Source organism: Enhydra lutris, unplaced genomic scaffold, assembly GCF_002288905.1.
Source record: "Enhydra lutris kenyoni isolate GAN:26980312 unplaced genomic scaffold, ASM228890v2 scaffoldscaffold24, whole genome shotgun sequence".
NCBI lineage: Eukaryota > Metazoa > Chordata > Mammalia > Carnivora > Mustelidae > Enhydra > Enhydra lutris.
In genome coordinates, this window is record NW_019154108.1 from 28,644,282 (window position 1) to 28,657,614 (window position 13,333).

Consider the following 13,333-nt stretch of genomic DNA (forward strand, 5'->3'; position numbering starts at 1 on the left):
TTTTTAGTGCCATTTTCATTTAATAAGCCAGTAGTAGAGCAACCTAAAGACCTTGGCTGTGATCACACCAGGATGTTTTTATGAAGAGTTGTAGGAGAACACGATTGGCAGCCGGCATCATCTGGCTCACTAAGCTAAGCCAACAGCTCCAGCACCAGCTCCCCAGAGACCTCGGCTGGAGACTACGGCTGGGGCGTGTAGCGGAGGTACTTCTTGCCCGAGGGGAGCTCTTTGGTGAAGACTCCTTTAGGGAAGATTTTTTTGGCTTCATCTTCAGGGATGGTTGGAAGAACCATCACGCTGTCTCCGTCCTGTTCAAAGACATTGAGAAATGGTGAAATCCGATCTTAGAGGGAACCTTAAAGGCAAGAGTTGACTTTAGAAAGTAGCTACAGGTGCTCCTGGGAAGAACTCGGTATTGGTTACTCTCTCCCCTCTGAGGAATTTTGTTTGCACAGGGTGACATTTTTGTGAGGGAACTATTTCCCTATGTTAACAAGTAGGAGTCTTACTTTAAACCCAGCGATGGCCTGGCATCACACTTTAAAAAATATTAATTCTAAGTCCTCATTGCTGCCCTGTGTCAATGATTCCTGCCTCTGTTCTCATCCCCGGCTCCTCACCCCACTTCCTGCTCCTCCTCTCCCAGGCACGCTGGCTTTTCTTCTGTTTCTCGAACCCACCAAGCTTGCTTTCCAGCTGTTCCTGCTGCCAGCAGTGCTCTTCTCTCATAAATACGTGTGACTTGGTCCCTTGTTTTGTGTCTTTCCCAAAGGTCCCTTCGGAGGAAGGCCTTCCTTGACAGCCAGTTATAAAACCAACCTTCCCACTCCTGAATTCCCATTCTCGCCACACTCATTGTCACCTAACACACAGGAGACTTGCTTACTGTTTGTCTCCACCCACTGGAGTGTGAGCTCTAGGAGGGGAGGGACTTCTATTTACATTTCGATTTATACTGTTTGCTGCTGTATCCCAGTGCCCACTGCCCCGGCTCAGTAAACACATGTTCGGTGGATGGATATACAGAGTTTAAGTGATTTGCCTGTCAGGAATAACAAAACACAACCTGGTATTCAGGTTAGCGTATTTAAAAAAAAAATGTAGCTACATGAAATTACCCTTGGGATATCCCTGTCTTACCTTTTGCAGAAATCCTAGAAATTAAAAATTTATGAACAAGATACCAAGAATTCTACATGAGTTTAAAAGACAGAATGAAGCTTAAGAGAAATGAAATGCTCCGTGACATTAATATACCACAGTGTTTTAGAGCCATGTCTGAAGTGGCCAATCTAAGTCTAGCTATAAATATTCTGCCATCATTTTGCTAATTTGGGGAAGAGTTAAAGGTTTTTAAAAAATTCTCTTATTTTAAAAGGCATCATTCTGACCAATTAACTTGATCAAATGATCTAGAAGTTAGGAAGCCAACATAGGGAGTGTGCACTTTATATAAAGTGTCAAAGATTTTGAGAATGGCCTCATGGCAAATTGGAAACTCAGCCCTGAGAACTCCAGCCAGTGTGTGTGCATGTCAGAAAAAGATCCCCAGGTAACAATGACCCTGAAGACAGCCACTGAGAGATCAGCCCGTAGGACCTTACAGACAGCATGAGCACCTGCCCTTTTAACATCTTTACCTTCCAATCAACCGGGGTGGCAACCCTCTTTTCCGCCGTTAGCTGGAGAGAGGTAATTACTCTGAGAATCTCATCAAAGTTCCTGCCGGTTGTTGCTGGGTAGAGGATGGACAGCTTCAGTTTCTTGTCAGGACCAAAAATAAACACCTGCAAAGCACACAAATGCATAAATAGAAGAATTCTTTTTTTTTTTTTTTAAAGATTTTATTTATTTATTTGACAGACAGAGATCACAAGTTGGCAGAGAGGCAGGCAGAGAGAGAGGAGGAAGCAGGCTCCCCGCTGAGCAGAGAGCCCGACGTGGGGCTCGATCCCAGGACCCTGAGACCACAACCCGAGCCGAAGGCAGAGGATTTAACCCACTGAGCCACCCAGGCGCCCCAAAATAGAGGAATTCTTTAAGTGTTTTTGATATTACAGCCTCTCTGAAAGTTCATCAGTCATTAGAAATGTTCAAGGGTGTTTAAAAAACAAATAGAACAACCCTCTACCTGCCCCGTCCCAGAACATCTAGAAGGATACAGCAAACTGTTAATCTAGGTGGCTGGTGTTTAGAGAACTTTATTCTCCGTGGTTTCTTTTTTTTTTAAGATTTATTTTTTTATTCTTTATTTTTAATCTCTGCACCCAACATGGGGCTCGAACTCACAACCCCAAGATCAAGAGTTACATGCTCTACTGACTGAGCCAGCGAGGTGGCCCCCTCCATGTTATTTTTCTAAATTTAGAAGGGCATTCTATTGGCTCTGGCTGTCTCAGTAAGAACACCTGATACTCAAATTGAATCCAGAAAGGCCCTGGGAAGGTACTATGTTAACTGGGGATGATTATCCTAAAATATACTAATGGGAGTTGATCCTCGTCCTTAAATAGTTGTACAGTTTTGCAGCTGAGGGACTAAGTTTGTTCTCTAGTGGGTAAGGACAGAACAAGTAGAAATTCCAAGCCAGAACTGCCTTATGGGAAAGGGGATAGCCCACCACTTTGGAGAGGGCTGTCAGGAGAGCTGGAGAAAAGATTCCCCACTTCTAGATGACATCTTAGGATAACTACTTATTTTACGCAGATTTCCAAAAGCTGTCAAATTCAGCAACTTTAAAATTTAGCTGAAAATTTTACTTTGCATTAGCAGTACAGATGCTCCATGAGATTGCCGCTAATTTATTTTGCAATCAGAGATATTCCCCTATTTCCTGGAGCTGGTGCAAGCACTCAATCAGACGAAGAGCCTGGCCAGTCATGAGGACTCCACAATGGATTTCTACACTCACCACACGTGCTGTCACAGGCATGCCCTTTTCGTCCTTCTCCGCCGGGTCCAGCATGCCTAACAGGATGGCAAGGTCCCGATTCTTATCATCAATGATGGGGAAAGGTAATGTTTCTGTGGGCTCCTGACCATTGTAAGCATTGATATCCTGAAATGCAGGTGAGAGAGGAAAAAGAAATCTAAACCAAGCACATCTTCTGAATTCGATCAGTTAACAGCTATTATCTTGCAAGATAGGGAAGAGGATCACAATCGTAATTTACTCTATAAGCAATTTGAGTAAGAAAATGAATGAATGAACACCCCTTATCCCAATCAGTCACTGACAGAAAGAAAAGTGTGGTACAGTACTTAGGTTTTAACTGTAGACCCTTTTCATGGCCAGTCCTCTTAAAAATTGGCATGCTTTTACTGTTTGAAGCAGCAAGAAAGAAAGCAGCAGAGTTGAATACTGTGGAGTTAGATCCCAATCCAAAGCACCACCAGATTCCCAACAAGTAAACGCCATCCAAAATAAGGGGTTCATTAAGTCCATCAGTTCTTTTTTTTTTAAGATTTTATTTCTTTATTTGACAGAGATCACAAGGAGGTGGAGAGGCAGGCAGAGAGAAAGAGGGAGAAGCAGGCTCCCTGCTGAGCAGAGAGCCTGATGCGGGGCTCAATCCCAGGACCCTGAGATCATGACCTGAGCCGAAGGCAGAGGCTTAACCTACTGAGCCACCCAGGTGTCCCAAATCCATCAGTTCTAGAAATAATGCCACATGCACAGATAATTCTATAGATCTGGTCCCTGCCCGCTAAGTACACCGACCCAGACACAACACTACTGGAAGGCAGATTATTATTTTTTTTTTTCTTTTTAAAGATTTTATTTATTTATCAGAGAGAGGGAGAGCGAGCACAGGCAGACAGAATGGCAGGCAGAGGCAGAGGGAGAAGCAGGCTCCCTGCAGAGCAAGGAGCCCGATGTGGGACTCGATCCCAGGACGCTGGGATCATGACCTGAGCCGAAGGCAGCTGCTTAACCAACTGAGCCACCCAGGCGTCCCTGGAAGGCAGATTATTAAGAAATGGGGAAAAAAAAAAAAAAAAATCACAAAGCAAACCCAAGAATAGAGCTGAATATATATACTTTAAGGACAAATAACATGTAAAATTTTTATGGGTGAAAAAGGCAGAAACATCCACATAGAAACAAGGTATTTCAGGTCTGAACTGAAAGACAATAATGTACGCTCCTCCCTATGCTGTTCTCTTCCCTTAGTTAACTGCACTCAATCACTTCTACTTTTCCAGTCCCTAGAAGCCTTTGGGGGAAAAAAAAATCTAGCTTCTTATTTGATCAAGTGTCCATACGGCACTCAAAGTGGGGCCGGCAGTGTGGACGAGTAAGACACAGTTCCTGCCTTCAAAGAAATGTTTACTCTGGTTCAGATGACTCTCCTACAAAGTCGAAGCAAATGCAGGGCTATCACGGGTACATGGCAGACTGTGAATGCTGAGTATCCTAATGTCCCCATTTACAGGTCTGCTGAGCTGGCTGAGACTTCAGGAAAGACTCTGACCCCGGGCCTCGGAGGATGGATGAGCTCTTCACAGGTTAAGAGGAACAGTATTAATGAAACATGCAGGCAAGTCTGAGCATAAAGAATTGAGAAGAGAGCAAGTCCCTTATCTGGGTAGTTTTAGGAAGAAGCAGAAAAGAGGATTTAAAGTTAGAATGAGGTTTGTGTATTATGTGCGACCTTGAAAGTGAAGTGGATAGAAGTCATGGTAGTCACAGACTCTTTAATTTCTCCACGGAGACGCGACAGGGTTAAGAGTCATACAGATGAACTCTGAAAATGGTAGCAACACTTTTTGACATGTTCCTTAGTTTTATTATCTTATTTAATTATCTTATTTATTATCTTAGCTTCCCTTTTCCTTTTTTTATTTTTTAATTTTATTCATTTATTTGAGAGAGAGATCACAAGTAGGCAGTGAGGCAGGCAGAGAGAGGGGGAAGCAGGCTCCCTGCTGAGCAGAGCGCCCGATGCGGGGCTCGATCCCAGGACCCTGAGATCATGACCTGGGCCGAAGGCAGAGGCTTAACCCACTCAGCCACCCAGGCGCCCCATTAGCCTCCCTTTTCTTGTCACTGGCTCCCTACCAAGTCATCACATCTAAAAAACGATCCATATGGATTCGTGCGAGAGGCACCGTGAAGTTCCCTCTTTAATTAGCGGAACGTCACTGTTTTTGACAGTTGGGACGTGTCTCCTATTGAATGCAATCCCAATTGGGAAAATTCTACAGCAGAAGCTCACCAGCCAAAATGCTTTAAGAGATGTTATACAAGAGGCAATAAGCTCTTCCTTTAGTGATCTCTCAATTTAACTATCACTATACCATCAATTGTCAACACTGCCGCTTGCCCAATGGGTATTCCGTGACATCCATGAGCACCAATGAACCACATACTTTGCCTCTGTTCTATCCTAAATCGGGCTAATGCCTGCCCTCTAGCACCTAGCATCACAACAGCATCAGTGTGAGGTTCCTACGGGCCACTGCCATCATTTTACAGCAAGACAATCCTGAGCAAGTCCCTCCAGCTCTGTGGGAGGAAAAGGTATTCTCAGTGGCAAACACGAGGGCACGAACCACATACCTCCAGGGCTGCTCTTGGAAACAAATGAGAAACAGCCCGTGAGATCGTTGTAGAAAGACAGCTGCTATTCACAGCCAGAAGTAAGGAATGAGAAGGAATTCCACCCTGAGAAAGAGCAATGTGCTTCTCTTTTCTCCTGCATATGGTTCTTTTCCTCTCAGACACCGAGAATCAATGAGCATAAAATGGCCGAGGGATGCAGCCCCAGGTGGCCAACTCCCAAGTCGGGACATCTTTTATTCAGTTGTACAGTGAAGCGCTTGGCACAGTGCGTGGTACATGGTCCATCCCTCTGAGCTGACCTATCAGCATTATTCAGTGGCACATCACAGCGAAGCCATCATAATGTTCTTCAGTTCAGCCTAGATCACCACATTTATTGGCCAAGTACATCCTCCTTTGCTGCAAGCAGGCAATTCCTTCAGTTCCTACATTCTACATGTACGGACCAACCACCTAGAATGTACCAGGCATCAAGCACGGTTCAGCAGTGCACAGAACGGGAGCCTGCCCGGCTGAGCCTCTACTCCGCTGGGTGCGGACAAATGAACAAACGAAACCAGCAATGTGAAGAGCATTTTCTTTTAGATGGTGACAAGTGCTAAGGAGAAAATCAATCAGAGGGGGCTAGGGAGTGTGGAGAAGAGTTATAATCTTAGATAATGAGGCCATGGGAGGCTTTAATGAGTCAAGACCAGAAGGACATGAGGGCAAGCCACAACCTGGGTAGAGAGTCTTCAAAATAGGATTAAGGATAATTTTAAGGTGGAGGAGATGAATTTACTGATAACTCGGACACAGGTATGGAAAAATCAGAGGCATTAAGGATGATGCCTGGCTTTTTGACCTGAGCAACTATGAAAACACAGTGTCTGTTTTCTAAGATGAGTAAGACCTTGGATTAAGAAAAAAGAACCCCGTGTTAGACATACTAGGTATGAGATGACGGGACATCCCAGGGAAGAGGCTGAGTTGGCACGGGTTGTATCGGTATGAAAGCCAGCAGAGTCTAACTAGAGATGGAAATTTGGGAATTACAGCATTTAGAGGTGAGTGGATGACTTCACCAACGGGAAAGGTGTAGATAAAAAGAGAAGGCATCCATGAAATGTGTCCAGGGAAACTTCAGCATAAATTAGGAGTTGAGAGATGGAGCTCAGTCTGAGAATAAGCAGAACAGCTACAGATGCGGTGTCTGGAAGCCAAGAGAGGAAAATGTTTCAGAATATAGTGATCACTGGGTTAAAGGCTCCTAGCAGGCCAAGAAAGAGCAGGGCTAAGAACCAAGCATTGCATTTAGCAAAGGCAGAGGTCACAGTGTGGTCTAAGTCAGACTTTCAGATTATTAGTTAATCTGAGGGGCGCCTGGGTGGCTCAGTCAGTTAAGCGTCTGCTTACGGCTCAGGTTATAATCTCAGGATTCTGGATTGAGCCCCGCATGGGGCTCTCTGCTCAGCTGGGGGTCTGCTTCTTCCTCTCACTCTCCATGTTCTCAGTGCCCCACCCCCCCCTGCAATAAATAAAGTCTTAAAAAAAAAAAATCAATGAATCTAAGGTCACTTGTACCTTTACCTCAAAAAACGAAGATACTTAGAGTATTAACATCTCAGGAAACAACAGGTGTTGGTGAGGATGTGGAGAAGGGGGAACCCGCCTACACTGTTGGTGGGAATGTAAACTGGTGCAGCCACTTTGGGAAAACAGTATGCAGATTCCTCAAAAAGTTAAAAACAGGACTACCTTGTGACCCAGCAATTGCACTACTGGGTATTTACCCAAAGGATATAAAAATAATGATTCAAAGGGGCATGTGCATCCCAGTGTTTATAGCAACAATGTCTACAACAAGGAAAATATGGAAAGAGCCTAGATGTCCACTGACGGATGACAGATGTAGTACAGGCGCGCGCGCGCGCGCACACACACACACACACACAGGACTATTACTCAGCCATCAAAAAGAATGAAATCTTACCATTTGCAACAATGTGGATGGAACTAAAAGATACTATGCTAAGTGAAACATGTCAGTCAGAGAAAGACAAATATCATATAACTTCACTCATAAGTGGAATTTAAGAAACAAAACAGGAACATAGGGGAAGAGAAGGAAAAAATAAAGTAAGATAAAAACAGAGAGGGAGGCAAACTGTAAGAGTCTCTTAACTATAGGGAACAAACTGGGGGTTGCTAGAGGGGAGGGGGGTGAGGGGGATGGGTAACTCGTGACGGGCATTAAGGAGGGCATGTTGTAATGGGCACTGGGTGTTCTATGCAACTGATGAATCACTGAACTCTACCTCTGAAACTAATATACTGTATGTTAACTAAAGTGAATTTAAATTAAAAATTAAAACAAAAACAAAAACAAACCAAGCTACTCTATATAATTTTTAACTTGATCTATAATTTCAAAGCACATGCCAATTGGTACTATACCTTGCTCCAGGCAAGATGGTCTTCAACACTGTCTACTGAAAGGGCTATCATCTTAACGTTCTTCTTGGCAAATTCTGGTGCCAGCTTTGCAGCTCTGCCAAGCTCCGTGGTACACACGGGGGTAAAATCCCGAGGGTGGGAGAAGAGAATGCCCCATCTGAAAGAAAGGAAAAAGAAGTCACAACTTACTGGAGAAGATCACAAATCCTAAGTCAAAAATGACTTTCTTTTTTAAAGGAATGCGCTTATGAGGACAATTACTTTTAGATTTTTGTTGAGCAATGCTTTGATTTACTTACTTCTTACTTACTTACTTTCTTACTTACTTTACTTACTTCTTACTTTCTTACTTCCAGCCCATGTTTAAAGCCCAATTCAACCAAAGATATGAAATTCCACATGATATATGCCTTAAAAGACTCTAATTTAAGGGTGTCGCCTCCTTTAATAAACTACAGGGCCACCCTGACTCTTTTCAGCTCGTAAAATCTGTGCTACTCATACCAACAAACTTACTGAAGTAACTCCCCACCTCCCCGCCCACTTACTCACTTCTGTTTTTTTGCCTAGGCACGGAGACCCTGACATTCAGCTTCAACAATGGACGTCCCAATGTGCCCCAATCAAAACCAATCCCTGATTGCAATAATAAGCAGGTTATGTAATCTGAAATAAATAGGCTTCTATCCCCTATTTATATGTAAAATTAAAGTGGACACTTGGCTTCTTTGTAGTGAATGGATATAAAAACTTTTGTTAAGTCGTCTTTACTGACCCAGCCTGCCGAACAGGACACCCGATCTCTGCACCCTGACAAAACAGTTTTGCCTGTCTCTGTTGGCAGTTTCTTCTTGTTTTAGACCAAGTGGGCAGAACGCTAAGAGCCTACAACAGATTTTCACAACCACAGATTCTTGGGTAAATCCTACTATCTGAATAATCATCATTAGCTAAAGTAAAACTCTGTCTGGATTGTAAGCACATTTCAAGCTTACAGTCACCAAGAACTTTTGGACTACACTTTCCCTCTCCTCTGCAACCGGAACTACTCCTCTGACTGGAAAGGAAAATTTAACACTCGGTTTTCCACAAGCCTTGCTGGCGTTAAACCGGGATCCTAAACTACTAGATTACTAAACATAGCCTAGATGTCAAGCTGACCTCTCAAAAGTTCGCCAAGTTTCCCGAAGCACAGAGAACAAAAGCAGACAAGGGTACCTCCTCCTTCCCACCTACATCTGCCACTTGGACTCCCAAGGCTTCAGGAGAGGAAAAGTCTTCCCACAAAAAGGATAGATGGCCCTATGCCAAGACTGGGAAGAGAGAGGTAGTATTTTTAAAATTCTGGAGGACTGCGGTAGGTTTACTTTTCTATAAAGGGCAGTAAGAGGGATATACATCTTTTGAAAATAATCTAGGCATGGGTAAAATCTAGGTCTTAGATTCTGCAGAAAAGGATCGGCTTAAGTGTCAGATGAGACTCAAGAGAAAGTCTCCAGGAGTTGAGAAAAAAATAAACAGGTGGGGCGCCTGGGTGGCTCAGTCGTTGGGCCTCTGCCTTCGGTTCCGGTCATGATCCCAGGGTCCTGGGATCGAGTCCCATATCCGGTTCCCTGCTTGGAGGGGAGCCTGCTTCTCCCTCTCCCACTCCCCCTGCTTGTGTTCCCTCTCTCCCTGTGTCTGTCTCTGTCAAATAAATAAATAAAATCTTTAAAAAAAAAGTTAAAGAAAAATAAACAGGTCATTTCTTCCTGTGTTGTTAATGGTTGATGAAATTCTAAGTGTTAGACATACAACTTTCCATTGTGTCGAGAAGGTTTTTGCTGAATCATGCTAAGGAACTGAGTTTAAGCCACTTCACATCCTGCCCCCCTCAGAAGCCACACTCCAGTTTGCCAAATAGGATAACTCTCGAGACTGTCTTATTACAGCCTGTCTTCCCCTCCAAGTCTCCTTACTGTGCTCTTAAGAGTAAGAGTAGTTCAATTACATTATCCCATTTCCTTCCTCATTTTCAAAAGACAAAAGGTTTCATCCTTTAAGGGAAGGGTCCCCACTCACCTCCAGAAAATACCAGGAGAACACGCTTTGTTTGGTAAAAATGTACTGTGAAGCAGCTGCTTCTACTACATACATACAAAAATAGTAATAAAATTCACCAAATGCAGCACCCAACCCCCTTAGTTGTTTCCAATTGTCAGAGGCAGGGCAGATACCTGTAATGTTTGAAATTATTTTTTTTCCTCCAAAAAACCCCACCTGGATCAAAAAGTATCATCTGAACTGAGATCATCCACAGAATGGAGTCGAGAAAAACTGTATTAGGCAAAATCCTTCTGTTGTAATTATATAAAGAGCTCAAACTTCTTTTGGGGGTAAGGGAGGGATCATGCCTGATCCAAGGCAGCCCTTGTAATACTACTTGTTTATAGATGCAGGTGTTTTTCTCATCTTCCTCCTGGTGGCTCCCTGAGAAGGTACCACTTTCAATGAAATCAAGATAGATCCAGGGGCCAATAAACAACAACAAGAAGAAACCCAAAAAGTAGGGTTAGTTTAAACAGTTGCAGTATTTATAATTATTGGCACAGTATGTTATTATTTATCTTTAATCTATACAATCTGAGAGTTCCAGTAAGATTTTGCTGTACGGGGGTAAAGGCTATAGATGGGAATAGGAAGAAACATATATCCTGAAAATCGCATGGACTTTTGAGAGAACACTAATACCTAGATTACGAGATTGGACACATTCTATATATCTGAGGTCTCCTCCTACATTTAAGGTCTGAATGTTCCATTTCTCATCTTTTTTTCTAGCCTAGTCCTGTCTTTCACAAAGCTTAGCTTTTCCCATAATCAGAGGCTGGACAATGGACTTAAGGGATTTTTAAGGCGATGTGTAGGCCTAAAATGTAAGACTCTCTCCCAGATTCTCTGCATAGCCCCACTGAGTTACTAATTAATTTCATAAACTTCCCTCTGTCTATACACACCTATACTTGGGCACTGTGAATAAAAAGTATACAAATCATGGAGGAATTGTGAAGCCGCACCACCTCACAGTACAAAACCGACACACACACAAAAAGCCAGCAACAGACTCATAAATACAAAGAACCAGTGACTGCCGGAAGGGGTGGGGGGATGGGTGAAATAGATGAAGGGAATTAAGAGGTACAAAGTTGCAGTTATTACTTTGTCCTAACAAAATTAGTACTTTGCAGGAAAGTACAGCTTGGGGAATAGAATCAATAACATCGTAATGCATGGTGACAGACGGTCACTACACTCACTGTGATGAGCACAGAGTAATATACCAAATTGTCTAATTAGTTTGTTATACACCTGAAACTAATGAAACACTGTGTGCCAATTGTCCTTCAATAATTTAAAAAAAGAAAAAAAGAAAAAAAAAAAAAGGAAAACCAGTGTGGTGGGGCTGCTGGAACTCCAGAACCATAATATTATAATGACACATCTCTGGGATGTTTTCAGGTTAAAACTAATCAACTCGAAAGCTTGCTGATTCAGGAACTATAAAATGTAAAACCAGGGAACACCGATTTACTCCTAGTCGTAATGGTACTGCCAGGCCTGGTCTGGGTATCACCAGCAAGGCCACGTGCGGGAAGCGGGGCAGCAGGGCACAGGAAGCGGTGAGGGGCACACACCGGGAAACAAAAGGGTCTCCAAAGCCGGGAGGTACACGAGTGCTGGCGCCCCAAGAGCCTGCGGCGCCGAGAAGGCAAAAACGCGGCACTGCAACGCAGCAACCTCAGAAAGCCCTCCCCCGCACAGTGTTGCAAGTTCTGGAATGAAGGACACACCTACAGACAGAGTGTTCTTGGTCCCTCCCAGAGCTGTTATCAAATCATGGCCCATCCACTGCAGGAGGCTCTGGACAAGTCTTTTAGCCAGTTATTTGGGAGCTGGTGGTTTTAAATTTACGTTTTGTGTCGAGAAGCCTGCAAACGCCACTGCAGCGAGCGGGACTTCAGATAACGCGCTGGGCTGTTCCGGACCTTCAGCCAGCAGGAGTGTCCTCAGACCGTGGCCTTTAACACCCACCTTCCCCCGGGAGCAAATTCCAGAACAGAAGGAGGGAGGGAGGGAGGTGCGACCCTGGGCACGAATCCCGGGACGCGACCGCTGATGCCGCCCAGCCCTTGCCCCCGCCGGGCCTCCGCCTGACCGCGCTCCTTGGCACCGCTTACTAAACCGAGTGCGATAGGCAACCAGGCCTCCATCCGCCTCGGGTTCCCGAACCTGCGGGAACCCAATTTCGTTCCCCTCCCCCTTTCCCGCCGCGGAGCTCGCTCAGCCACGAGGGGGGCCGCCAGCGGGAGCGGATCCGGGGGCCGGCCCCCAGCAGCGCTCGGCCGACGCGGGGCAGAGGCCACTCGGCCAGAGGCACGTGCAGGAACCGGTGCGGGGAGGAGGCGGGCGGCGAGCTGGAGGCTGAGCTGGGAGGAGGACGGAAGGGAGAAGAAATAGGGAAGGCGCCTCCGCGGTCGGGCGTAACCCGACGGCAGACTACGAGGTGGCCACTTACGAGTCTCCCAGATAGTCATGGAAACGGATGCGGCCGATGGTAGTATTGGCCTCGAAGTTGGGAGCCTCGTCCCCGAGAAGGAGACCTCCGGGCATGGCGGCAGCGGTGACGCGGGAAGACGAGGACGAGCAGCAACGACAGCCACCAGCTTGCCGGCTCTGGCGGTGTAGCTGTCGACCGCAGAGTAAGCGCCGCCGCGAGGGGCGGGACGAGGGCGGACCCAGAGGCGGAGTCTAGGTGGGCGGGGCCGTGGCGGAGCTAGGGGCGGGACGGGACCAGCCGAGGTCTGTGCGGTTGCGAGGGAGGGTCCCGACTGCCGGAGCGAGGGGCGGGGCAGGGGTGGGTGAGCTCTAGGCACTGGTCGCTGCCTCTGAACCTTCCGGGAGTCTGCTGGCACCCGCGCGCGTCTCCACTCATGTGACGTGGGATTCGGTGACCTCGCCCCCTGGAGGCTTGGGGGTGAGCAAGGTTTGATCCTGCAGTGCGTCCGGGGTCTGAAGGTGAAAGGAAGCAGCGGCACGCGGTAGAAGGGGAACCCCAAGGCAGAGAATCGGGGTGGGGGATGACGAATCCGCGGAGATCCTCCTGTACGTTTACGCTTGGTCGTCTGACCGCTCCACTTACCCCTTTTTAAGTGTGAGCTTCTGGAATCCTGACCACCCCAACCAACCTAGCCATCATGAACTCTTTATCAGAGGATGTGGCAATAGTCACACTTGGCAGTGGACCTTATGTCAGAGGAAGTGGCTTTCATATTGCAGCAAAAATTCCAG

The 13,333-nt window shown here is 45.8% G+C and overlaps 1 protein-coding gene across 1 annotated transcript; it reads right to left on the bottom strand.

Annotated features, from left to right (window-relative positions):
• Window positions 1-12,753, bottom strand: LOC111150754 (peroxiredoxin 6). Its single transcript, XM_022508340.1, has 5 exons — window positions 12,561-12,753; window positions 8,006-8,162; window positions 2,915-3,061; window positions 1,644-1,790; window positions 1-311 (listed from the first exon to the last, which is right to left on the bottom strand). The coding sequence occupies exons 1-5, from the start codon at window positions 12,653-12,655 to the stop codon at window positions 183-185; spliced, it is 675 nt and encodes a 224-aa protein (XP_022364048.1). The 5' UTR covers window positions 12,656-12,753; the 3' UTR covers window positions 1-182.
• Between the last annotated feature and the right edge of the window lie 580 nt (window positions 12,754-13,333).